Source organism: Protopterus annectens, chromosome 4.part0, assembly GCF_019279795.1.
Source record: "Protopterus annectens isolate FY-2018-M chromosome 4.part0, PAN1.0, whole genome shotgun sequence".
NCBI classification, from domain to species: domain Eukaryota; kingdom Metazoa; phylum Chordata; order Ceratodontiformes; family Protopteridae; genus Protopterus; species Protopterus annectens.
In genome coordinates, this window is record NC_056733.1 from 193,406,370 (window position 1) to 193,433,806 (window position 27,437).

The window sequence follows — 27,437 nt, forward strand, 5'->3', positions numbered from 1 at the left end:
ATGACTGCTAACTGATAAGACTGAGGCTTGTGATGCAGCTACAATGACACCAGCTTCAGTCAGACTAATATTGGACAGGCCAGTACTGGTATGGCTGACTCCATACAGGTAAAGTTACAGGCAGAGATGCAGTGTGTAAAAAGAAGTACTGATGCAGTTTGATATCTGATGGGGTCTGATGCCTGCATGCAGTAAGATAAATATTTTAACAGTCATCACTAGGCATTCATAGTTGGTCTTACTGAGACAGGTGTACTCCTGAAAAGAGGTGGAGACTGAAAGGCAGATGCCAGCATTTGCAAGGCCCTATGACAGCAAGAGTAGTGAAGACAAACCTAACAGGTAATCTAGGAAATTCAGGGCCCAAAATGTTTAGTTTTTACTTCTTGTGGGCAAGTTACTTTTTAACTGTGTGCACATATAGCCACATAAAACACACACACACGCACACACACACACACACGTTTATTGTGCCTACACTTTTAATACCATTGCTTCTCACTCTCCCAGAGCTAGTGAGTCTGTGGAATGTGAAGGAAGGATGGAGATAGATTAGGGCAACGAGGAAGTTTCTGCTGGACACTAATAATCTTCTCAGACTGTTCTACCCAGTATCAGCTGGTGACTTCAAATCAAAGGGGGTTGCAGGAGACAGCTGAATGGTTGGGGCCAAAGGGAAGAGGTGTGACCAACTAGAAAGGGGCAGAGCTATACTCAAAAACTGGGACTTGAAATATGCTGCCCTGGGTGCCAAACAGTCATGAGAGTCCAATCAAGACAAAATGAAGTAGAGAAGAAAAAAAATATTTCAGTGCATTGACTACATAACAGCTTACTTAATATCTAGATGGAAACAAAAAGGTTGTGAGGCATGAAACAAATAATTACCTTTTAAGCACATTACTAGAATGCCAGTCAAAATCAAGTATAAAAAACAAGCAGCACTCAACTCAAACCACTTCTCCTTGCACTACAGTTCAAATTATAATTTATATTCAGCTTTATAAAGGTACCAAGTATCATGCTGAAAGTAGCAACCTCTGTGATACCCCCACTTGTAAAATGTTTCTTATCCAAAAAAGACTTGCTGCCCGACAACTATCTACTTGTTTCATGGGGAAAACATGATCAAAGTAAAAAAATGAACAGCAAACAAAAAACAAGCTCAAGATAAATTGCTTAAAGGATTACTGCACAGGTTATGGACAACACATGATAGATTGGCATTCTGTTTAGTTTACGGGTAAAGCCTGCAAAGATGACTGCAATTCTCCAACAAATGTAATGAGCTTCTGAAAATTCTGCAATCCTGTCCTTTATTACAAATACTGTCATATGCAGTTCAATACCAAAGGCTTATACATTATCTAGTTATGTAAATATTCTCTGCATGGCAACAACAAAAAGACTTTCAATGCTGGTAATTCTTTAACAGTATGCTTATTAAAGCTTACTTGCATCTTAATCTCAGACAAGCTTATCTGATGGTCATTAAAGCATTGCTAGTTAAACACAGAGCAACAGGCACGACAACAACATGCATTATCTGGATAAGCATAAATCAACAGCATAAAAATATGACAGAAAAACAAAAACAAAACATTCTGCAAAATCAAGGACAGATGAAAAGCTAGTGTAGTACTTATGTCTACCTTGGATGGGGGGATACTCTGCACACTTACACTGCATAACTGCTCCTTGCCTTGCTTGTAAACATCCAGAGTCACTACATGGGGGAGTAGGGTACAAGTATTTCACAATTTGAAATACCTGGCTGACTGTGATGGCCCTGACATTTGTCATTCCTCTCAACCTCAGAGCAAGAAATCTGGACAAAGCCATAAACAGAAGTGGGACAAAGGCCCCAAAATAAGGACAATTTTTAAATATTGCTCTTATAAACTTAGAAAGATAATAGAATAGTAGGCCCTGCATTGGTATGAATTTTCTGAAGGGTATGAAATCTGAAATTTATTGTCTATTATTGTCTAGCTTCACTCTTTAATGATTTGCCACTAATGTGCCAGACAACCACAATTTTATGAAAAATGGACCAAAAATGTGATGCAAAAATATAAAATAGCCACACAATACAGCTGGGAACCTGTCAAAGAAGGGACACTGTTAATATACTGTTAATATTAGTACTGTTAAGTTGAGCAGCTGACAAAATAAGAGAATCTACATGCATTTCTGAAATAAAAGTAATCTACAACTCTGATCATTACAATTATTTAATTGTAAACCCTCCACGTTTTCTTCCAAAATTGCCATTTTGTGGAAGGAATATTAGGGGGAGGGCAACATTTTGAGCCAAAATTGGGGACAGTTGAGAAGTTTGGATATACCTAATTCTATAAAGCGATTTATTTGTACGTACCTCTCAACCTCTTAATGCAGGAAATCTGCACAAGGTCAAATATACTGGGGGAACATACAAACTAAAAACTGCTCTTGGCTCTTATATAAATTTAGTTGATAGAACAGATCTTGCTTTAGCATGCATTTTTCGGAAACTCAATGTCTGTCATTATTTAGTGATTTCATTCCTAAATGATTTGCCAGAAAACCACAAATTTTATGAGGAACAAACCAAAAATAAGAAGCAAAAATCTATTCATTCTGAGAAAGTCTAGACAGTTGAGAGGTGTAGTTCAGCCAGAGCTGTCTTCGAGTTTGCCGCCCTTCCCCCCATCACAAAATCATGGTTGAATGCCCCCCCCCCCCCCGCAGCCATTCCAATGTCCCATTACTTGGGCTATTTCACCCCATTTACCAGCACAAACTCTAAAACATCTGCTAAATAAAGCAATGCAGTCTCACAATGATAATAGACTTAGCATTAAAACTGCTCTCCCCTTGAAACAGCATTGAAACCCACAGTCAAAGAAAATACATCTGACTAGTGGCATATAAAGATCAACTTTGGGCTTTTTTCAAATCATAGGCCCCTTGCACACGAAACATACATGTGTTCTTTGACAGACCTTCCTGATTGTATTAAATTATATTCCTTACATAATACAGCACAGTTGTTAGAGGACATTTTAAATTTGTTTAGAACATTTTTCTAGTAAATGATGAAACAAAATGCATGCACCAATGATAAAACTGCCCAATTCAGAATATTTCCATCATAAGTCTACTCAAACTTCTACAATCCACCAGTATCAGTAAATATGCACAATCTCTGCAGAAGTAAAAGACATCTAAATAATTCCACATTAAAGAGATCTGTAACTAATGAAGAGGTTGCTGCTAGCAAACAACTTTATGTTTCAATGTTTCAGCTACAAATAAAGTGCCTGTTGCCATTGAGAAATAAATTGCCTATGTTACATTAAAAAAATGATAAGCTCGTAATATTGCAATAGGGAATGAATGGCAAACTAAGTTCATTGGGTATCTCCGCCAAAGAGGACATTCACAGGACTGCAGCATCCACCCCATTTAAAAGTACAACACAGCATAGTATCAGCAATGCATCTACATACTGTGAGTAGAACACACAGCCTTCTGCACCAAAAGCAAGCATTCAACCGGTTATGCTATTAACAATGTAAGCAGACTCACCATAAGCAGCACTACACTTCTCTTCCCCTGAAGCTCTCAGCTCTTTGCAAAATCCACTCGACACAACTCTCGCCCAACTTTGCAGCACAACAAATCTGGAAAAAGCCAAAATGTATGGGGGGGACAAAAACCCAAAAAACAGGGACACATTTTAAACATTACTTGTATCATCTTGGAAAGTTGTTAGAATAAAATGTTGTTACCATCATGCATTCCACTGCCAAGTCTTGAACCCAAGACCCTGTGCACTACAGTCAGAGCAACATACCAATATGCCAGATCAGATGATTCTTTAAAGACAGGAAGCCTGAAACTTAAATGGCTATCATTTAGTGAATTCAGTTCTCACCATAGCTCTCAGCCTCTTAGAACCAAACACCTGGACAAGGACAATAATGGGGGAATACTTCCCCCAAACATATTCAGTTCTCACCATAGCTCTCAACCTAAAAAATCTGGACAAAGCCAATAATGGGGGAATACAGCCCCAAAAATCGGGACAAATTTCAAATATTGATCTTATAAACTTAGAATATTGCTAGAATAAAAGGTTGTGTGTTACCATGTAATTTCTGAAGAATATGAAGTCTGAAATTCAAATGCCTGGTCATTATTTAGTGAATTAAAAATCCAGAAAACTACAGATTTTATGAGGAACAGAACAGAACAAAAATATGAGGCAAAATCTGAATAGTTTTCATGAGTGGTGGTGGGTAGGGAATTTAGGCACTTGTTACCTGCACCCAAGGTACACAGTTTGAGCTAGAGTTACTCTCTAGCCACCAGGTATCACACACACACACACACACACACACACACACACACACACACACACACACACACACACACACACACACACACACACACCAGAGTTTGGAATTCCAGGTTCATTCTTCAAAGTCTCTTCTTCACACCAACTTTGCCTCTTTCTCCAAAGTCCTTCTTCCCATCAGACTGCAGCAGCTTTGATCAAAAGAAATATAAAGTCCCTTCTTCCTCCCAAGAGAGCAGCTATCCATACATGCCTGCAGATGTTGCAGTCCGATCCCTTGCAGTTACAAACCGCATAGACTTCTGGGCATCTGTACTCTGATGCCTTCTCCTCCTAACCCGGACTGGTTAAACAGCAGTCCAGATTCCCGCACACATGCGCAGAGTTCCGGGACTTGCAGCTAATTATTTTATTTTGTCCCTTTCTTTTACAGCTGGGGGGTTGCAGTCCAATAGCACAAGCTGCCCCTAGTTCCACCTTGACAGTACTGTCAGAGACTGCACTTATTTCAGTTGCAGATTACATACATGTATATAAGTACACATGTATAGAGCCCATGTCAACTTACTGAAAATCATATCCTAATTTCAGAGCATGCATTTAAAACTCTTTGAAGTCAGCTCATCAGTGCCCAATCACTATGCAAGGTACAGAAGTACCTGGGAATCCAAGTTTTTGATCTGATAAAACTAGAAGACTTACTGTTGGTAAAGTAGGAGGAGGTTCTCCTAAGTCGGTAACTGTATCCTTCTGACTCAGCTGTGAAAACATATGTTAAGAAAAATCTGACCTTTAATTGTACATTTAACATACTACCCCCTGACAATTTGATGGCCAGATAATATCTGAAAAAGGCTTAAAAAAATCACCTACCTACACCTTTACTAAGAAAGTAAATAAATCACTGCAATCATATCAAGCATACTACACTACTGTGGAACATTAAAGGCAAAAAAAAAACAAAAAACAAAAACAGTCCTGGAAAAACAATGAAATTTATTGTACAAAAACATAATAAAACAGGCAGATGTTTCCAAAAACAAGTGTCTTAGGGCTTAAAGTTCACAGCACGCACTTTCAATAAGGCTGAAATGCAGTCTCTCAGTGAATGTCTCAACCTCTGTTTTTCATCATCTCTCTTCTTGACAAGAATGATGTCCATCTTCCTCCTGCTGTCTGTCTCCAGGTCTTTCTTCACTTCTGATGATTCCCTTTCAGAGCTACTGCTCTGGGCATCAAATCCACTCCCTCCAAGAAGATCGAACACTCTTCAAGGGCTTTCTTCAGCCTTCCTTTAATACAGCTTTAATTGCTTTACTAAGAAAGCCTACACTGGCTAACATAGCAAGTCATGCTCACTGTGGTATAAAGACATATTCCTATTTATGCTAGCAGTGTTTTAGTTCCAACAAACTCCCTATAAATGTGTATATACACTATGTACAGCCATATTTACAAACTTTTGGGTTACTTGTACTTAACTGTTTGGCAAGATCAGCTATGCTACGCTACACACACACACACACACACACACACACACACAGTGTCTGTATGTGTATATATTACATATGTTGAAATGCAAAAGCATTGAGACAAAGCTGATGTTTGTATTTAGAAAAACCAACACACCAAAAAAAACAAACCACTAAAAAAGATATCACAAGAGTTAACAAGCAGTATTCTTTTGCAATCCATAAAAACACCCTACCAGCACATTCAGACAAAATTTGTCTGAACAGTGGTAGTATTAAGGAAAGAGTTTATATGAGGGCAGGTGTAGCATTAGGATTAGTAGTAGAGCCAGGATGAGGGTCAACATGCATGAGTAAGACGGTATGGAGGGCCAAGCCCCACCATATCACATTTCTAATGCATACTAACCCTACAAAAACTCTTGGCTTAACACTGCTGGTACAGAATGCACTTGGACACATCATATACTGTAACACATAAGCACAACATTAAATCTGTTGCCTTCCTTACTCTAACCCTAACAAGCAAACACTCAATACACATGCACAACACTAATCTATCCCCTATCCTAGCCCTAATTCAGTCAGACTTCATAGTGTAGAGCCTCTGGTCACTATGTTTGACTGGGATACTGCTGAAGCTCTGCCACAAGGACCAACTCCCAAACATTTTCACTGAGAATTTTGTCTTTGTACAATGCAAGCACATTTAACATTAAGAGCCTTGCTGAGTATTAACTTCATCTAGTCAAATACATGCCTGCTTGTGCCGGAAATTAGTTAACATCCCCCCTCCTCCAATAGAGTTGTCTTTGCACTCTAAGGACCACTGATCTTTCTCTTGACCAGTAGATTACACTATACATGCCAGTTACTTAATCTTCCTGGCCAACAGGTTTCTGCTTTCAGGAAATGAAAAACCTGTTCTACTTGGTACCACTGCGCAAATTGCTTTGTATTGTTTATAAACAAATTACTCTGTTATAATTTGACCAGATGGTGGAAATCAGCTATACTACCCACATTTCCCACCTACCCCGATTTTATTATACTTTCTACATACATATTACACTTCTGATTCCTATTCCATAACCCTGCCAGACAACCTTACTACTATCATAGAAACACTCCTGTTTCTTTTTGCTTAATTCTTAACGTCATTTAATATTTCGACACCATTCCAAACTATCTTTCAGCCTCCCATACTGCTTTTCTCTATATACATCCATAGTTACACCCCTCCCAAACAGAACCTATCTATTCTACACTGTATCTTCTACTTTTCCAAAATAAACCCACACGTCTTCCTATTTTACTAACATTCTCAAACTGCAGCCTTTTAAACTCCTTATTCCTTACATTCAAGAGAGGATAGTAGGACAACCTAACGCTCTTACTTCATAGAAAATATTTCTTTCTTACCTACCCACGATCAGCTTTCAGAGTCTACCACCACTAAATATCTTTCTACCAGGCAACTTCTGTTTCCTCCTTAATCCCTACTTCCCCACGACCTGGCAATTATAACATACAGATCTCATTAATCATGCTACTACTTAGTTCATCTTTTAATCTTCTCCTGCTTCTGGGCCATCTTTCACTATACAGTGACTTTATAACAGCTCAACGTATCTCGAACTCTGCCCCAACCACCTATTCATACTATCTTCCTACACTCTCCACATATCACACCAAACCTATTTAATGATGCCCCCTCACCTTTATTCCTCAACTCCATTACAACTCAAGCAAAATAAAATTAGGTGGGAAAAATCTCAAAAAAAAAAAAAAAAAAAAAAAAAAGAGTATCAAGGATTCCCCAATATACTAAAATTGTTCTAAGAGAAGACATCACCTTAATCCAGGCCCCACCTATCACAATGATCATCAAGACAATTTTCTTCCACATACTGCTCTAACCCTACAACAGCCAAACTTCAACCTCGGTAATCTATCTTTTGCTGCCATAAATGTTGGAAGTATAACAAAAGTTGCTGAACTACATCCCTGGATTACCCAACATAAACCTGATATTCTCATTGTAACTAAAACTTGGCTTAAACCCAGCTTAAATGACTCTGAAATTACACTTCCCTGCTATAATGTTATCTGTAATGACCACATAAAGGGGAAAGGTGGATGTAGTCTTAATATTTCCCAACTATCACACTTTTACAACCAATACAAAATTTTAATTCAGCAGAGCTTCTTATAGCTTTCCTGAAATTAAACAATTATAAGTAAATATGTATCACTATGCTTTACATCCCTCATGGCGACAATACAGCTATACTAAAAGATATCCTACACTGGACACCTGAAACAATTCTACAAAAATACTACTACTAGGTGATGTGAATGTTGACTGGTTGTACATACATTTTAATTCCCCTAAATCTGGCATGAATTTATTTGGTTTCACACAACTAATTAATAGCCCCACACATTATAATAAGACATCAAATTCCCTATTAGACTGGATCTTAGTATCGGACCCTAGCAAATACACCACTCCGGATACAACGTCTGACTGTCTTAGTGATCATCTCACAACCAGACATTTCACACATCCACTTAAAACAGTACGTTTATAAAGATAAAGCCTATCCAAGTTTAACCCAGGAATGTTCACTATTAACCTATCTATTAACTGGAACTTCCTAAAAATATTCCCCTTAGATGATTCTGTAAATTAATTCAGTACAATTTTCCTGAATAACCTAAATAGCCTTGTACCTTCTACAAGGAAGAAAGTAAAAACAAATAATGCAATTTGGCTATACAAAAAGAGTAGAATGCTAATGCAGGATACAGAAAAAAACAAGGAAAAATGACAAAACACAAAAGACCACAATATCTTGAAAACTTCACAATGCTTTGCAATCATACTAAAGAGCAAATTAATGAAGACAAAAAAACTTTACTATAACAACTTTCAGAATAACAGTGAATACAAACCTAAAAAAACTGTGGATAGCCATTAAAGAAACCTTGCATCTCGGCCATAAATTCAGCCCTACTTTCCCAATAATTCATAACTCGAAACAGCAATAAAATTCAACTCTTACATTATAGATAATATAGCATCTATAACCAAGGCTTCCCCAACATTTAATCATCACCCTGTTCAGCAGCCATGTACTACCACATCCACTTTCACCCTCAAACCTGTGCCCACATCCTATATAAAACTACTCAAACCATGCTCTACTTCAGCTAATGACCTTTCAAGTGAGTACCTTAAAATAGCAGCCGAAAGTACTGCCTACCTTGTCTCAATCCTTATAAACAGGTCAGTGCAGGAATTCCACATTCCCTCTCTGGTAGAAAGGAGGAAATTCAACAGACAATACTAACTTTAGACCTACATCAATCTTATCCCCCTCCCCAAAATACTTTAAATACGTATTCAAAAACAACTGTTAAATTCTCTTGCAGGAAGAAATCCTGTCCTCCACACAATATGGCTTCCTTTCTTCCCACAGTACTAGCATTGCACTTCTAACCTATATAGAAACTTTTAATAATGCAAGTGAAAATGGCAAGCTAGTCCACTCCTGATTTCTAGACTTGTCTAGAACCTCAGACAGTTTGTCACAGCAAACTTATGCTTATAATGTCCTCATTATGCCTCTCTCAGCTCAACCTTCTATGGTTCAAAACCTGCCTATTCAATAGGTGTCAATCAGTAAAATGACACTGCATCTCTCTCAATACCTCCCAGTCACCACTGGTGTACCATAAGGGTCTATCCTTGGTCCGCTCCAACAATCTCACCAACACTCTTTACACATATAAACAGGCCTCCCTAATACAGTACACAGATGACTCCATATTCATTTGCACATCTGACAAAGTGGCACACCACAAAAAAAAAAAAAAAAAAAGAATTAGTCTGGAATCTTTAACAGCAACTGGAACATGACCTTATAACTCAGAACTCATGATTAACGCTAAAAAAAATAAGAAAACTTTCTCCAAATCTCTCTCCCACAAAAAAACAAAATTTGAAGTCCTCTCTCTTGATTATACAGCCATTTAAGTCACTTCTCATGGCAAATTATTAGGGATGATAGTGAATGATTATCTCAAATTCAACTTGCATTTACTAAATTGCATAAGATAATCTTACATAAACCTAGGAATGCTTTAAGGAGACAAAAACGTTCCCACTGATGCAACTAAACCTACACTTGCCACTACTCATCTCCTTCCCACACTTCTTTATGGGTTTTAGAACATAAATGTGATGAGGACGCAGTTACCCAAAACTTCTTTGCCATTAATCTGAATGCCATCATCTCTCCTCTCTACTGCCCCAAGGGTATTGACAAAATGCCTAGCTCCTGTGGTAGCCTTTTGCAGGATCAAAGGCATTCAGATTTTTCCTTGTCTAGATAACTTGTTGCTTCAGGCACCTTCTCTCAGTCGCCTATTACAGGATCTGGAGTTCACCATCTCTCCTCCAAAGTCTGGGGTTCACCATCAATGTTCAAAAGTCCGTTTTAACTCCCTCTCAGGACTATGTGTATCTGGGTTGCAGGATTCAGATGCCAGTGTTGGCTTTTCATCCACCTTCAAAGGTTTTGTCCTTGACAACTTTCTTTCAGTCTCTTCTTCCTCTGCCTGCTGTTCCATCAAGAGTTTGAGCCTTGGAATGCATGGCCTCTTCTATTCCAATGTTCCTTCTTGCCATTCTGCACATGTGGAAGCTTCAATGGTACCTCAAAAGTCAGTTTGGCTTCAGCACTGCCACCCCTCTGGATTTCAGTGTACCTCTCCTTCCTTATGCAAGGCAAGAATCTGATTGGTAGGTTCATTAACTTACCCTCAACCCAGGCCTGCCATTACAGTCTCTGGTTCCTTCTCAAGAACTATTCACCAACACTTAAGACATGGAGTGGGGAGCTTCCTGTAATCATATGAAAGTTCAAAATATTTGCCCCCCCCCCCCCCCATCAGAGATCAGACCATATTAACATCAAAGAGATGAGAGCTCCGATTCTGGCCCTTCAGGTTTTTCACCTCTCAAAAAACCACAGGAAAAAGCGAATATAGAACACCAAACTGGAGCCAGCATACAGCAAAACACTTTAATGTCTTCTGGTACCTCGGCTGAACACAGCCTTCAAAGGAATAATCAAAGACATACAGCTGCATCTTTTTATACATTTGCTAGATTGAATAATGAATCAATTAGTTAATTAATACAAAACCATTTAACTACAATTTCAATACAATAACAGTAAGATGCTCATATTTTTACTAAATTAGAATATTAAAAATTAATATTCATTTCTAAATTCAAACCCTTGGGCACTAAAGTACCAAAGTTAAGAATAAATCTACTTTCTAGGTTCAGAAGTTTTTGTGAGAAATTACCAGGACCTGTAACACTTGGTTTACCAAGAACACAAAAAAATAAAGAATCCAAACAACCAGAATTAATATTATTAAAATGTTCTGAAATGGGACTATCAGTTCTACAATGCCTAACATCACCAATGTGCTCCATTATACGTATTTTTACCTGTCGTTTAGTCTGACCAATATAATACTTACATGGAACACATCCACAACCCAATATATAGACAACCCCACATGATTTACAATTAAATCTATCAGTAGCATTAAATTTTATACCATTTATTTCACTACCTGAAAGATTTCTAACCCTATTGCAGATTTTACATCTACCACATTTGAACATACCATTGCCTTCATTAGAGTTTTTTGTGTTATATTTCAAACTCAAAAGTTCCTTAAGGTTAGAAAATCTACCATAAGAGAAACTAACCCTTTTTTGGGAACAAATGTCCTATCTCACCATTATCACAAACAGTAGACCATAAAAAATCTACAATAAATTTAAGTGTGTTAGAAAAGGGGGAATATTTTGCTACAAAAAACATTTTGTCACTATTTCCTACATCAAGATTCTTAGGAATATTAGAGCTTTGTTTTCTTAAACTCTTATTACCCAAAAACCTTACATTCACTATATGTAACATTATTTTCAGAATAACCCCTGCTTAAAAGTCTATTTCTAACATCCTGAAATTCTTCTTTCAAAAAACATTTTTCAGATGTATGCTCAAATATACATTTAAATTCTCCAAAAGGGAGGGCTTCAATTAGGTGCATTGGGTGTGCACTTGAAGCATGTAAGAAATTATTTGTTGCTGTCACCTTTCTATATGGTCTAAACTGAACATTATCACAAGTATCCACATATAGTAAAATATCAAGAAATTGTATACTACATGGATCCACTTTATACGTGAATTTCAAACCAAACCTATTCAAGTGTAATTCATCTACAAAATTACTGAAATCAGAAATATTGCCCTTGCAAATAAATATCAAATCATCAATATACCTACGGTATAAAACCACAGATTCACGAAAAAATTTTAGTGTATAAAGAAAACTAGTCTCAAAAAATGACATAAAAAGAATTGCATAAGTGGGGGCAAAATTAGCCCCCATTGCAGTCCCTTCTTTCTGCAAAAAGATTTTATCTTCACACAAGAAATAGTTATGTGTCAAGGCAAATTCAAGCAAAAGAATAATAAAAGACATACGAGGGCCCTCCCCCATAATCTGACTAATGGCCTCGAGGCTAAATGTAGTAGAAATACTTGTGTACAATGCCTTGATATCTACGGTAGCCCAATAAAAATCCTTGTCCCAATGCATATTTTTAACCAAGGTACAAAGTTCATTAGTGTTTTTAATATGAGAAACATTTTTGAGTTCCTTTTTTTTTTAATAAATTATCTAATAGAATTCCCACATTTTCAAGAAAACAACCACAGCTAGAAACTATGGGACGACCAGGGGGATCATTAAAATTATGATGTATTTTAGGCAAAGCATAGAAAGTTGCATCCCTAGGATTTTCAATGTACAATTTCTTCACATCTTTTTGTGTGAGAAAGCCTAATCTTTCACCCCGTTCTAACAGTTCCAGCAGTGTTTCATTAAATTCCAAAATCGGATTGTGAGACAATTCAAGATAGACATTTTCATCAGATAACAAATCAAAAACCATTTTCAAATAATGCTGCTTTCTCATAATCATCCAATTACCCCCTTTATCAGCTTGACAATAAAAATATCTGTCTGAAGCATTTTGCATAGCTTTAACAGCTAACCATTCAGATTTTGTTAGGTTAAATTTAATAAACTGCTTTCTAAACTCAATATATTCAGTTTCAACTTTCCTAACAAGAATATTCTCAAAATTATTCAGTATAGCTGATTTTTTGGGTGGGTGAAACTTGCTATGCGTAGGTAAACAAGGAACTTCAAGTCTGCCATAACCAGTGGAAAAACGATTCTCATTACCATCTGAACCACAAAAAATTCTAGTATATCAACATCCATAGAATTATCCGACTCAAACTCATAGATAGAAAGATTAATTAAAGAATCATCTAAAAAAGAACTTTCACCATTAGTACTACTATTATTGTTCAACAGGGATTCGTTAACAGAAGCTTGTCCATCAAAAAAGACTTTCAAATGCAATTTACAACAAAAACGCTTAATGTCTAGCAAAATATCAGCTAAAGCAGGTATTCTAACAGGAACAAACTTAGTGCCCTTTTGCAAAACACAACACATATCATCTGTAAGATTCAAGTCACTCAAATTAATAATATGCGTGTTTAAAGTGACAACATTAGTGCTCGTAAATTCAAATGCTGAGTCAACAAAGTTAAAGTCATTAGAATCAGCACCTACTGTTGATTGAAAACAACTGCTAAAGTAAATATCTTCTGTTTCGACCCCTTATTCTCGGCTTGCGCCTACTATTCTGGCGAAAATTCCAACGCCCATGTTGCACCGTCTCTGAATGCACTTCTGAATCATCCATAACATCACCCCATGCTCTCTCCAGGCCCTCTGAAAAAGAACATGGACAACACCACAGTGATGTAGTATGTTAACAAGCAAATGGGCACAAAGTCTCATCTTCTCTGCAGGTTGGCTCTTCGGGCCTAGGATCGGTCAGTTAACTCTTCAGGTAGGTCCAAAACACAGGCTTATGAATGGATGCTTCACAGAGACATGTATATGACATAGTCCATCAGTGAGGTATTCCTCAAGTAGATCTTTTTGTCTACCCTCTGAAACAGCAGCTCCCTCTCTTCTATTCCAGAGTGTCATGCCATCTGTCATGGAAGACAGATGGCCTTTCTTTCCCTTGGAAGGGGATGTTTCTCTAAAGCTTTCCCTCCCCTTCCTCTATTTCCAAGAACCCTGCAGAAGATTCAGTTGGATTCCCAAAAAATCTCTTTAATGACTCCCTTTTGGCCAGGACATCACTGGTTTTCCCCGCTTAATGCATCTGGCCAGGGGCAATCATCACACGTTACCTCACTAACTGGACCTCCTCATACAGGACAAGGGTTCGCCCATCCATCATCACTTGTCTACTCTCCAACTGACAGTGTGGATGACAGGGTTTTGAGCTCTTTTAGCATCTTTTTTCTGAGGATGTGCTCAAATGTTTACAGGAGGCAAGCAAACCTGCAACCAGAAAATCTTGCATATTCAAATGGAAGAAATTTTCTGTCTGGTGTCATGTTCATAACCAGGATCCTTTTCTAGTGGGGGTCCCTCTGGTTCTCCCCTACTTGTGAGAGTTGATCCAGTCTAGCTTGGCTTATTCTTCTATAAAGCCCCATTTGTCAGCTATGTCTGCCTGTCTGCCCTTGAATTCTCCATTGGCTTCTTGTTTTGAGGTCAGTTTCTTAAAGGCATCCTGCATCTTAGGCCCCCAAGGAATTCTATTCGTCCACACCAGGACTTCAATTTTGTTTTAGAAAAATTGATTCAGGCTCCTTTTGAGCCTGCAGGTTCAGCTTCTCTGTAACTCTGTCACTGTTGTGTTCTTAAATACCACTGTCTTTCTAACTGACTGCCTCTTATGTTAATTTGACCATATATCTCATTTCCTCTCTGCTTTCACTGGCTTGTGTGAGTAAGCACAAAATTATCATTTTGTGAAATCACTCCCGTTCAACTATTTAAATTTATTGGCCATTCTACTGTATTCCATAGTACCGGAATACAAAAGTGATCACCCACTTTCAATTTTGCTGTTTGAAAAATAGTGACTCCACTAAAACTTAACTTTTTAGACAGGTAAAACTTAAGTTACCTACTTTCACATTTAACTTAGTGCGCACTGCAGAGTTTAGGATAAACCATTTTTTTTTCTTCTTACCTTTAAGCAACCCTGTGACTAGCACTTGCTCTAATACCTGCTGGAAAGCACTAGGAAGCCTTAAAATGATACAAGCACTCAACTCTCCTTATTAATAATGAGAAATGAATCATAGGCACTAAACATCCTATAATTGCAAAGTACCTTGCTAAGCTAAGGGAAAACAGCTCCTGTACTTAAAGAAAAAGCACCAAACCAGGCATGTCAAAGGGTCAGCTTCCACTGATTTCTCCTGTCCACCTGGTGAATCTGGGCATACAGGGGCAATGCAGCAATTGCCTCATGTACACAGACAACCCTCTCCTCCTACACCCAAAACACTACAAACTGTGAGAGATGCACTTACATAGCCAAACTGGAAGCAAAGCTCTCTCCACCCAAGATCGTGCTACACAGTCAAGAAGAGAAGGTTAACACCTGCACTACACCTCAAGCAACACATAGCCCTTCTAAACTCACACCACCAACACCCACACATAGCAACACTAAATCAACATATGCCGAGGCCCTTAACTGTAACCTGCCCAAGCAACAAGGACCTCTGAAGCTGAAACGGAAACAAACACCAATCACAGCCAAGATATCACATAGCTCACACCAGTGTGCCACCCAGCAACAGCCCCTAAGGCAAGATGTCCCACTTACCAGGCTGAACAAGGAGAAAATTACAGTGAGCTGCCTGTCAGGTGCCAGGATCTGCCACATAACTCATGCACTCAAGTCACTCCCCAACAAGTACAAATATTACTCTGTCATTGTCCATGATGGCATGAATGACTTGAGACGTACCTCCCTGGACTACATGAAGAGAGACATGGAAGAGCTCTCGGATCATGTGGCCCAGGCAGGTATGACCCTAACCCCGAGTAGCATCCTGCCTTCGCCCGGAATGATACCACAATATAAGGACAAAATAATTGACTTCAACAATTGGCTAAGCTTCTGGTGTCATTCAAAGGGGATCCAGCATCTGTCTGCCTGGGACGACATAATCGACAGACCACGATGCTTTGCCAGAGATGGTCTGTACCTGTCGCCCCTGGGATTCAGGTTACTGGCAAAGGCTCTCGTCACCCCTATAGTGCCTTTTTTAGGCAAAGTTCAAAGGACAAAACCACCACTGTAACAGGTACAAGCATGCAAAATCTGAAGGTAATGCTACTCAATGCTAGAAGTCTAAACCTCAAAATGCACTCTCTCGAGGCACTCCTAAAAATGGAGAACATCGATATCTGTGCAGTAACTGAGACCTGGTTCAAGGCTCCAGAGAGCAGCCCTGCAATACCAGGCTACAACTCTTACCACACTTTTCGGCCATCAAACCAGGATCGAAACACTAAAGGTGGAGGAGTGTCCATATTCACCAAGGATATTCACACCACCAGGGGTGTTGCCCAACACAATGCATCTGGAATTCTCCAAGTGCAACTAACACTAGGTAAGACTGCATTCCAAATTGTAGCTTGCTACACATCCCCCACCATGTCCCAAAATTCTCACTACACCTTTCTAAACATACTGGAAAATATTAATATACAACCAAACACCCTAATACTGGGTGATTTCAACTACCCTGCCATTAACTGGGAAAACTACTCATTCAAAAGTTATTAAACTTGGAAAGTAGATCTTATCTGAATTTTGGCACACTTGCTTCTAGGGGCTTGAATTTAGAAATGAATTTGATTTTATAAAAATTGAATGTATGGAAATGTATTATACCATGGTTCTTTAAAAATATTTTCTTGAGAAAAGTTAATTGATTAATTATGTAACTGATGCTTTTATAAAAAGTACTGCTGTATGTTGTGAATTTATTCCTGTGAAGGCTTGTATAGACGAGGTACCAGAAGACATTAAATTTCAGCAGCTTTCAGCTCGTGTGTGGTTGTTTTTTGATACTGCTTCTATGGTTTTTGAATATGTCTGTTGAAGGAGCTGCAGTGTTTCCGGTAATTGTTAGCACTGAAAGAATTGGTAATGATTTTCTTTTTGCCAACTTATTACGTAAAAGGGAATAAAAGTCGGCTTGGTTTGATCCATAGTTGTTTCCAGTGGATGGTACATCTGATAAAAGGTATGACAAGTTGAAGAGACTGATGATCAAGGAGACCTCTCTATTTTATGATATTTGTCCCCTTGAAAAGTAGGTTAGCCTTTCTGTGACACCCAGAGGGCTTTGTGTGGACGAACTACATGCTTTTCAGTTTGGGGAGGATGAGGAGTTTTTAGATGAGTGGAAAGCGTTTTGCCTTCAATGTACACTGGGCTGGCTCACAATTCTGATAAAAATTAATTGGAAAGCTCTTGGTGCCATCCAACTTCAGATAGCAGAGGTACAGGAAGCTTTACTGAAAGATCTTTCCAGCGAGATCTTCAACTCTACCATGAAGGACATTAAAGGTGAACTAGTTAAAGTAGAAAATGAAGTCATTAAACGAAAGAAGAAAAAGTTACAGAGACGTTAATGACTTTAAAAATAATCTGGTTTACTTCTGGCAACGAAAACGTAGAAATGGTAGGTTCCATGATAAAAACACGGAAGCAAGATCTCGCAGTGCACGTGACTCTTTGGTCTCCTCAACTGATACTGCTGCCAGTAAAAAAAGCGTTTAATTTGAAAGAGTGGATCTGGTTGATGAATTAGAGGTACCGACTGAAACGGAACAGCAGAACAGAGGGAATTTGAGAGAATAATAAACGCAAGGGTAGAGCAAAGGGATGGAACAGAAAATACTGAATTTGGACTATATCTGATGAAACTTTCTTTCTCTAGGTTGGGACTTTTTTTCTACCGAGAATGTAAGTGTTACTGACTTACGTATAAGTGAATCTTAGTGACTTGATTACACTTATAATGCAAAAAGTGCTAACGAAAGGTAGTAAATTTGTCCCTACTAAATTTCCTGCACTTGATGTTTTGCTGGATGTAAAACACTTCTGTCGAAAGTTATATTTCAAGGCCTTTTTTTTAGTAGTCAAAGTATTTCGAATGATACGGCTTTTAATGGGAATGTCTGTTTAGATGAATCTCTTTTAGACCTTTCTATATAGGACTATAAGAGTTTTGAAAGTGAAGTTGTTAATGGGGATTCTGCTGATCCTGTTGAAAGCAGTTTTTTTACTGGCTATGGGAAACTTGGTGTACCTATGCTGCCTAGTAAAAGTAAATTTAATCCACCTAAAAATCCTTTTCTTTGGTTATGTTTGAAAATGCATTGTGTAAAAAGTTGAATTTGAATATGCTGAATTCATGAAACAATATAAAAAGTTTAATTTAGAAAAATCAGAATGGTTAGCCATTAAAGAAATGAGAGGTGCAACTGATAGTTGTGTTCTCCCAGGCTGACAAAGTCGGAAATTGGGTGATCATGGGGAAATCACATTATTATAAAATGATTTTTGATCAGTTATCTGATGAACGTAAGTATACTGAGTTATCGTATAATCAAGTTTCTGACTTTAATGAGGCCCTTCTAGAATTACAAGAAAGGGGTGAGAGACTGTTTTTTTTTTTTTAACTCAGAAAGATGTGAAGAATTTGTATATTACTTCCCCTAGAGACCCATTTTTCTATGCACTTCCCAAAATTCATAAAAATATACTAGATCCTCCTGGCCGACCAATTGTTTCGAGTTGTGAGTGCTTTTTGGAACATGTTGGGATTTTGTTGGATAGTATTTTGAAAAAAGGGTTGGGAAATGTTATTTCACATATTTACAACACGAATGATCTTTGTAAATCAGTGAAAAATTTGGAATGGGGTGAAGATTTTTATTGGGCTACAGCTGACATTAAGGCTCTGTATACGAGTATTAAGACTTCTTGGGGCTTAGAAGCAGTTAGTAAAATTCTAGGGGAAGGACCACGTTCATCCTCATTTTGTTGCTTGAATTTGCACTTACCCACAATTACTTCCTATGTGACAAAGTTTTCATACAGAAAGAAGGTACAGCAATGGGGGGCGAATTTCGCTCCCACTTATGCCATTCTGTTTGTGTCTTACTTTGAAATTATATTTATGTACACACTAGAATTTTTTCATAAATCAGTCATCTTATATCGTAGATATATAGATAATTTGATTTTTGTATGTAAAGGAAACACTCACAAATTTGGTAGATTGATTCATTTACTAAACCAAAATAGGTTTGGAATTTACATTTGATGTTAACATGAGTGTTATACAATTTTTGGATATTGAGATGTACGTAGATATTCATAGTAAAGTTCAGTATAGACCTTTTAGGAAAAAGACAGCCACTAATAGCTTTTTGTATGCTAGTAGTGCACACCCACCTCACCTTATCGAGGCACTTCCATATCGTGAGTTAAAGCGTATTTTTGAGCATACCTCTGAGAATTATCTTTTGGAACAAGAATTTTGTGATGTTAAGACAAAACTTATTGCTTGTGGGTACTCTGAGACTTCTATTGATAGAGGTAGAAGTAAGTTGGATAAGAATATTGGTCAAAATGATGATAGATATGCTCAAAGATCTTGTAGATCTATGATGAGCCATCATGGTGATGGTGATGACCAAAAAATCTTTTTTGTAACTAAATTTTCATCTTTCTCTGAAATTTTGAAACATGTGGTGGATAATTTATGGCCTATTGTCTGTTTTAATGATGAAGTAGGCCATTTGTTTCCAAAAAAAAAGTGACCTTTTCATATGGGAGGTTCCCATATTTAAAAGAACTACTTAGTCTGAGATATAACATTGGTTCTAAAGGAAAAAATGTGGGTATGTTCAAGTGCGGAAATGTTCGAAAGTGAAGAATATATCAGGGGATGTGATAAATGGCGTGAAATATGTGGCTACAGATAGATTTAATTGTCTGTCTTGTGGGGTAGTATACATTGTGGGCTGTGGACCCCCAAGATGGTGCACTTGTCAAACTAGACGTAAAGTGAAAACACATTCTTGAGCACTTGGGGGATGTTAAGAACTAAGTTGGATAATCCTATTTCTGAACATTTTCATAAAGTCCATGGGGGAGTCACTGAATCTCTTTTTCTGTGTATTGGCTAAACCTGATTTTATAGGTGGTAATTATGTTCCAAAGTTATTAAACTTGGAAAGTAGATTTATACTGAATTTTGGCACACTTGCTCATAGGGCCTTGAATTTAGAAATCAGAGTTTATAAAAATTGAATGCATGGAAATGTATTGTATCATGGTTCTTTAATTATGTCATTGATGTTTTTATAAAAAGTACTGCTGTATGTTGTGAATTTATTCCTGTGAAGGCTTGTATAGCCAAGGTACCAGAAGACATTACATTTCATAAGCTTTCAGCTCCAGTGTGTGGTTGTTCTTTTTAAAACTACTCGTGTACTAACAGCTTTTCCCAGCGGTTCTTGGAATTCATAAATTCCAATGTCCTGGATCAACTAATCAGTAGTCCCACCAGGGGCTCCAATATCCTAGACCTGGTCATTACCAACATGGGAAATCGATGCTCCACACCTATGGTCACCCCCTCGTTGGTTAGATCAGACCATAAGCTAATCACCCTTAACATCCACATCCCACCCCCACCCCCCAAGTAAGGAAACCTCCATAAAAACTTCTCCAAAGCCAACTTCATGCTACTCAAGTCAGAAGTTACAAACTTCATGACACCCATGCAGACGGGAACTGAAAGTTTGACTGCTGAGTCCTACACCAAGGCACTGTACAAGCACATCCACTCATACATGAATACATGAATCGTGCCATCCCAAATAGAACCAAGATGCTCTCCTCCAAAAAAAGGAAGCCAATCTGATGGTCCCCTGCCATAAACAAACTTTACAACAAAAGGAAGAAACTGTTGCAGAAGAGGAAAATCTCAGGATGCAAAAATCTCCCTTACCAGCCATAGTAAGAAGCAGAGATCCCTCATAAAATCCTCCAAAAAGCTAGTTACGAAAATAAAATTGCCAAAGATTCCAAAGAAAAGCACAAGGCATTCTATAACTATGTCAAGAATCTAATGGCAATGCTCAGATCTCCGAGCTACAACAGAATGGCATTAAATATACTGATCCCAAGGATATTGCCAATATCCTGGCAGATCGATTCAGAGCCAACTTCACCCCCCTCTCACCCCCTAAATGGCCCATCTCAATACCGGAAGATTGCCAAATTCCAGTAATAATGGCCACACAGGTAAAAAACTCACTCTCCAAAGCTAAGAATACAGCATCCATGGGACCAGATGACATCCCGGGCTGTGTACTACATGAACTACAAGATGAACTGGCACCTCACCCAAGTGTCATGTTTAATCATACCCTCACCTCCTCAGGCTTCACGCCCACTGTGTGGCGCACAGCTACAGTTATCCCACTCCACAAGGGGGGATCCACCTTGGATCCCGGGAACTACCACACCATCAGTCTGACATGCCTGATCTGCAAGGCCATGGAACATATTATCATGGAACTTATAAACAAAAGACATTGGCAACCTTAAAACACTGGACCCCACCCAGTTTGGGTTTGTGAAGGGCTGATCTTGTCTCCTGAACCTGATTGACTTCTTCGAATCAGTCTCCAGAGCCGTGGATGAGGGTAAGGCAGTCCACACAGCCTATCTGGACCTCCCAAGGCCTTAGACACCATCCCCCATTCTGCAATCGTAGATAAACTTACTACGCTGCACATTAATTTCTACGTCACTCGATGGGTTGCCAAATGGCTTACTGACAAAACCCACACTGTAAAAGCAGCAGACTCCAAATTCAGCTCCAGACAAGTGTAGTACCTCAGGGTTCAGTCCTGGGACTTCATTTGGCATCTACTTCTCTGAAGTACAGGCCAACAAAGTTTGCAGATGACTGCAAACTGGGAGCCATTATTGAATCCCCAAATGATGTCGATACTCTACAAAAGGGCCTTACAGAAACAGATGCTTGGTGCCAGAGCCATGGGCTCAATGCTAAAAATTGTATAGTTATCCCCTTTGGGAAAAAAACAAGTACCCATGAATTACCACATAGGTGGCAGTACACTAAACACAGAAAGTGTGACAAGAGACTTAGGGACACAGGTGGACAGTGGTTTCACCTTCAATAACCACATCGCCACAACAGTCAGGAAATCCTTCTATGTGGCACACCTCATCACCAAGGGATTTTCATCCAGAAAAAAGGAGGTCATTGTTCCACTGTACTCATCCCTCATTAGACCCATTATAGAATACAATGCCCCATTTGGTATGTACCTCTCAAGACATCTGCAACAACTAGAAAGGCCGCAGAAATACCTCACTAAAGAATCACAGGCCTAAAGCAGATGCCCTATGCTGACCTCCTTAAAAAAACTCCAGCTATACTCTGTCGCATATTGTCTACTCCGAGGTGATCTCTGCTTAACATACAAGGCCATGTCAAACCCAGGGCTGTTGGACATGCTACACAAAGAAATCCCAATCCCTCAGAGCCACACACTCCAGAGATCTAAAACTTGTCATCACAATAAACAAAACATGCTGGAGGGATAGGTTCCTGACCCACAGACTCCCCAGACTCTGGAATAGACTGCCCATACATGTCAAGCAGAGCAACTCTTTGGCCCTCTTCAAAAGGAACCTTGATGATTGGATGGGAGAAAGGAAATTCACCCCAGGGATCACGTTAGTCACCCAGCTAGACAGGGATCCAGGGAAGTAAATAGTGTGGGAAGAAATAGCCAGAGAATTGTTATGGCTAGGCTTGTATAGGCCCTAGGGCCGATAGCCTAGTACCAACCTATGAACTACACCTGGAAGACTGTTACTATTTGCTCTCATTTCTGCTTTGAGGGTTTCTGAGCTTCTAGCCCTTATGGCCATCCCTCAATTTTTTTCCCCAGAGACAGTTTTCCCTTAATACTAACCCTTCTTTTATACAAAGGTGGTCAAATAAGTAGTCTTTGAATCAGGCAGTTCCACTCCCTTTTTTTTCCTTCTCAGTCTGCTAGTTAGAAGGTCCTACATACCCCTAGATTTGCACAGACAGCCTAGGTATTAATTGGATAAAACTAAAGGCCATTCATAATTCTGACCAGTTTTTTTGTTTCTTTTTATCCCAGAACATTGGATTTGGCTGTTTCTAAGCAAACCATCTCCTCCTGGATATCTAAGGCCATTTCTTTGTTTTTCTTTTCATGACAAATGTTGGTCTGCTTCTGTTACAGCTCACTCCACTGGGGCTGTTGACTCTTCTGGTGTTTTCTTCAAGGGATTGGACACTTAAATCCATCCTTGAAGCTGCTACTTGATCTTCAGTTAATACCTTTACTAAGCATTAAAAATTGGATATGGTTTCTAGGGCCACAGCAGGATTTGCTCAAGCCACTCTGCATAGGTTTGTTGAGGGGCCCCTCCCAGCCTTCCAACTCCCAGTCCTTTCCTTGAGCTTTAGTTCTCTCCCTACTGTGAAGAATACTGCAACAATGATACAGGAGGACATAGTACGGTTACACCCTTCTCTTCACTGTTGCAGTATTCATCCCTCCCTCCCTCCCACCCCCGTTTCTTCTTTTGGATTTTATTTTATTATTTAGAACTTTGTTTTTGTTTCCCTCCTGACTGAGGTTATCCCTTCCCCATGTGCATTTTATACTTCTGGATGTGCATGACCTTTTTCTTCTATGGAGTCTACCCACTTCTGGGGCAATTCAGTTCTTGATAACTGTGTCCGTATGCCACCTTTATGCCCGCCCTACATCTTGTACGGGGAGCATACATGCGACATATGGCACATACAAAAGCTAACGGCTTTGGTATACTGGCCGGACACTGGGCTATCCCTGGCTACCTACTGTGAATACTGTAACAGTGAAGAGAAGGACATCTACTGTTATAGGTTCATAGGTAGGTACTAGGCTATTGGCCCTAGGGCCCATACAAGCCTAGCCAAAAATGTACCCTGGCTTTCGCCACCCAAGAAAATTATTTTCCTGTGCCCCTGTCGAGCAGAGCCACAGAAGTGATCCCCGGGGTGAATTTCCCATTTCCCATCCAATCATCAAGATTTTTCTTGAAGAGTGCTAATGAGGAGCTCTGTTTGACATAGATAGGTAGTCTGTTCCAGAGTATGGGAAGTCTCTGGGACAGGAATCTGTCCCTCCAGCGTGTAGCTCGGAGGGATTGGGATTTCTTTAAGTGGAGCATGTCCAACAGCTCTGGGTTTGACATCGCTTTGTATGTTAGGCAGAGATCGCCCCTGAGTAGGCGATATGCGATGGAGTAAAGCTGTAGTTTTTTGAGACGGTCTGCATAGGGCATATGTTTGAGGCCAGTAATCCTCTTTGTGAGGTATTTCTGTGGTCTTTCCAGTTGTTGTAGATGTCTTGTGAGGTACATACCAAAAGGGGCGTTGTACTCTATAATGGGTCTTACACAAATGTAGTTTTTTCTCCACTGTAGTGCAATTTGGAGTTAGTAAATAATTAGCAAGGGGTTCTTGGCCCCCTGGAAAAATATATATTTTAGGCTAGATTCATAAAGGTTACCACAAAGTGTGTATGCTTTGTGATCACTTTCTGAATTTAAAGAACCACTATAGGCAAAGGATGAAAAAACATGTTTTTTTATCTTGCCATGGACTGCTGCATCTCCCAAAGATACCTGTAGCAAAACACTCATTCCTAATTTTATTTTTTTTATCCTTCTCTGCCCTCATGCGGACAGACTTCCTGATTCCCTTGGAACGCTCCATCTGTCCTATAATGTACTATGAAAGCATGGATTCTGAGAACAAATAGCTCTACCATTTGTTGTCAGACTAGACCTCCATTCACTTAGATGAGACACCTGAAAAAATGCCAAGTTTGAGAGTCTGCAGATCTTGTGTCATTGACTGGTCTGCACAGAGTTTTACAAATGTTGTTCCTACTGATGTACTATACATTCTCTGAAAGAAGCTTGCAAAAGTGTCAACAATTATGGAGATAAAAAAGAATTTTTACAAAGTGCAGTTTTGCAAATTTCACCTCCTGGCCAAGTTATTCCTCCCATCTTCCCTCCTGCAATGAGCTAGAGAGTCTCACATTTCCAGCTTGGCTAGATTCAACTAATTAGTCAACGCTGCATGACAACAGACAAGCAAATCACATTCTGGTGTGCCATTTCCCAGAAATTATTTCTAAAAAAAAAAAAAAAAACATCAATCCAGAGTTTAGGCCAATCTATCCATTTCTTAAAATGTGCACAGTAAAATATTCAATTGGAATTGCACTCTGGCTGCTCACATGGTTATCTTTGCATAGTTATTCTGTTAGAGCATAACCGAAACTATGATATTTAATGCAAAGCTTTACATAACAATGAAACAGTTCTCGGTTTCTTCTGTACAATAACGCCACTGATGTGACCCAGTATGTTCTGTTACTATCGCTTTATGTAGTTTTTCTTAGTTATATACTTGTGGCACATTTCTCATCCTCTCAGCAACAGACTCATGGAAAAAGCTTCCAAATCACATACTTCTGAAAATAGCAAAGCTACTTAAGATTACATGTATTATCATTCATTTTCTGAAAAAAAAGTCTAATTGCAATGAAAGTCGTTATATACTCATGAGAATCCAACAACTTTTTCAAAAAGCATTATGGATTGCAGTATGTCAAAGTACAAGCCAAAATTAGGGACACCTGTGGGGTACGCGAATAAGAGGTCAGACATTCCTACTCACCTGTTCGCCCCATTACAATTACCCCAAATTACACAGACATGTACATATTGCATGACATACATCTACGGAAACAGTACCAACAGCTGCAGCAATGATACCATACTCCAAAGAAGGCACTCAAAAATGTACTAACAAAGACAGAGCAATGTATATATCTTAATCAAGCAATGCTGAAATCTCTAGGGACTACACTGACTGCAGTTTTACTCAATCCATCCAATTCTCAATGCATAACATTCATACCACACTTACAAAGGTGCACCTCCACTCCCCACAAATATACAGCTACCCACACCTACACAACATACCAGTCAGCTTTGAGGCTTTTCCCACCTCTCTGCAAAATACTGCTGTAATGGCTTTGGCAGGCAAAAACGACTGATGGATGTCAGCTCAGGACTCCCACCCTAACTTACTGGAGCCAGTTCACTGCACTTACACAAGTGTCTCCCTCGGAAAAGGCAGCAAGTACATGTCAGTACAGATTTGTTCTATAGTTCTTTTACACCACACACACACACACACACACACACACACACACACACACACACACACACACACAGTGACGCATGGCTAAGATGGGTAAATCGTTTTGTTCAATGTATTTACATTTGTCTCTAAACCTAGTCTTACGACACCTGCTACCCATCACCATGTCAGGACTTGTCTACAGCTGCCAAATACGTGTACATGCAAGCGTATACACACACACACACACACACACACACACACACACACAAACACATTACATATGGGTCAGCTTTGGAAGCTCGAAATTTCAAAACTTTGAATTTCATATGGTCAAGACCATAAGACTGACATTTTGAAACTTTGAATGGTTTAAATGGAGATCACCATACCACTTGGAACAGGAAATTTATAGTTCTCTTCACTGTAGTGCAATCTTGGGAGTTGGTATATTTAATTAGTATGGGGTTTGGGGTGCAGGGGGGCTTGCCCCCCCCCTGCATAAACATAAAACATTTTGTTTTTATTTTTTTATTGAAGCTTCAAACTTTCAAAACTTTGATGTGACGGTCCTGACCATATGAAGTTTTAAGTTTTGAAAGTTATAGCTTTCAAAGTAGATGCATATAAAGAAAGAGCAGTTCTTTTGGCCCAGTGCTCATCTGTTTGACCCAGAAAAACTGCAACTTGGTTCTACTGAATGTTGGATTTACCAAACATGTACTTTCCAGTCTTGGTTATGGTGAGCTGTATGTGTTGAAGCTCAAGTGCATCATATCGATTGACCTATCTTGAAGTGTGATGTAAATAGAGACACATCCACCCTTTGTCCCTTTCTGTACAGCAGCTGGTCGCAAAGTATGAAATTCATTATACCCCTGCTCTGCTGGTGTGCTCTCTGTGGCTTTGAACCACGTCTCAGTAACTACACAGACATCTATATTCTCCCAAGTGAGGAGAACTTGCAGGATGCAGAAAGACAATACACTCCATTTGTTTTGTGGCATCAGCCATGGAGAAGGTATAATGCTGCTCACTGCTAGGCTCAAACCTGTCATGGACAAATAGTCAGAGGGCTCCATCACATCTCTCTTCATATAGTTCAGAGAGGTATATCTCAGGTCATTTATGCCCACATGGACTATGGCTAAATCATACTGGTGGTTGTGGTTCAGTGACTTGAATGGCCCTGACAGGCAACTGACTATAAACCTCTCCTTGCTTCAGTGTGGTGAGTGGGACATC

At 39.1% G+C, this 27,437-nt stretch overlaps 1 protein-coding gene across 2 annotated transcripts in view; it reads right to left on the bottom strand.

Moving 5' to 3' along the window:
• ARL16 (ADP ribosylation factor like GTPase 16) overlaps window positions 1-27,437 on the bottom strand; it is a 533,664-nt gene that overhangs the window by 431,055 nt on the left and 75,172 nt on the right. For both annotated transcript variants that reach the window (XM_044068195.1, XM_044068196.1), the window contains exon 2: window positions 5,048-5,106. In XM_044068195.1, the coding sequence (XP_043924130.1) occupies window positions 5,048-5,106 (59 nt within the window). The remainder of the gene's footprint in view (window positions 1-5,047; window positions 5,107-27,437) is intronic.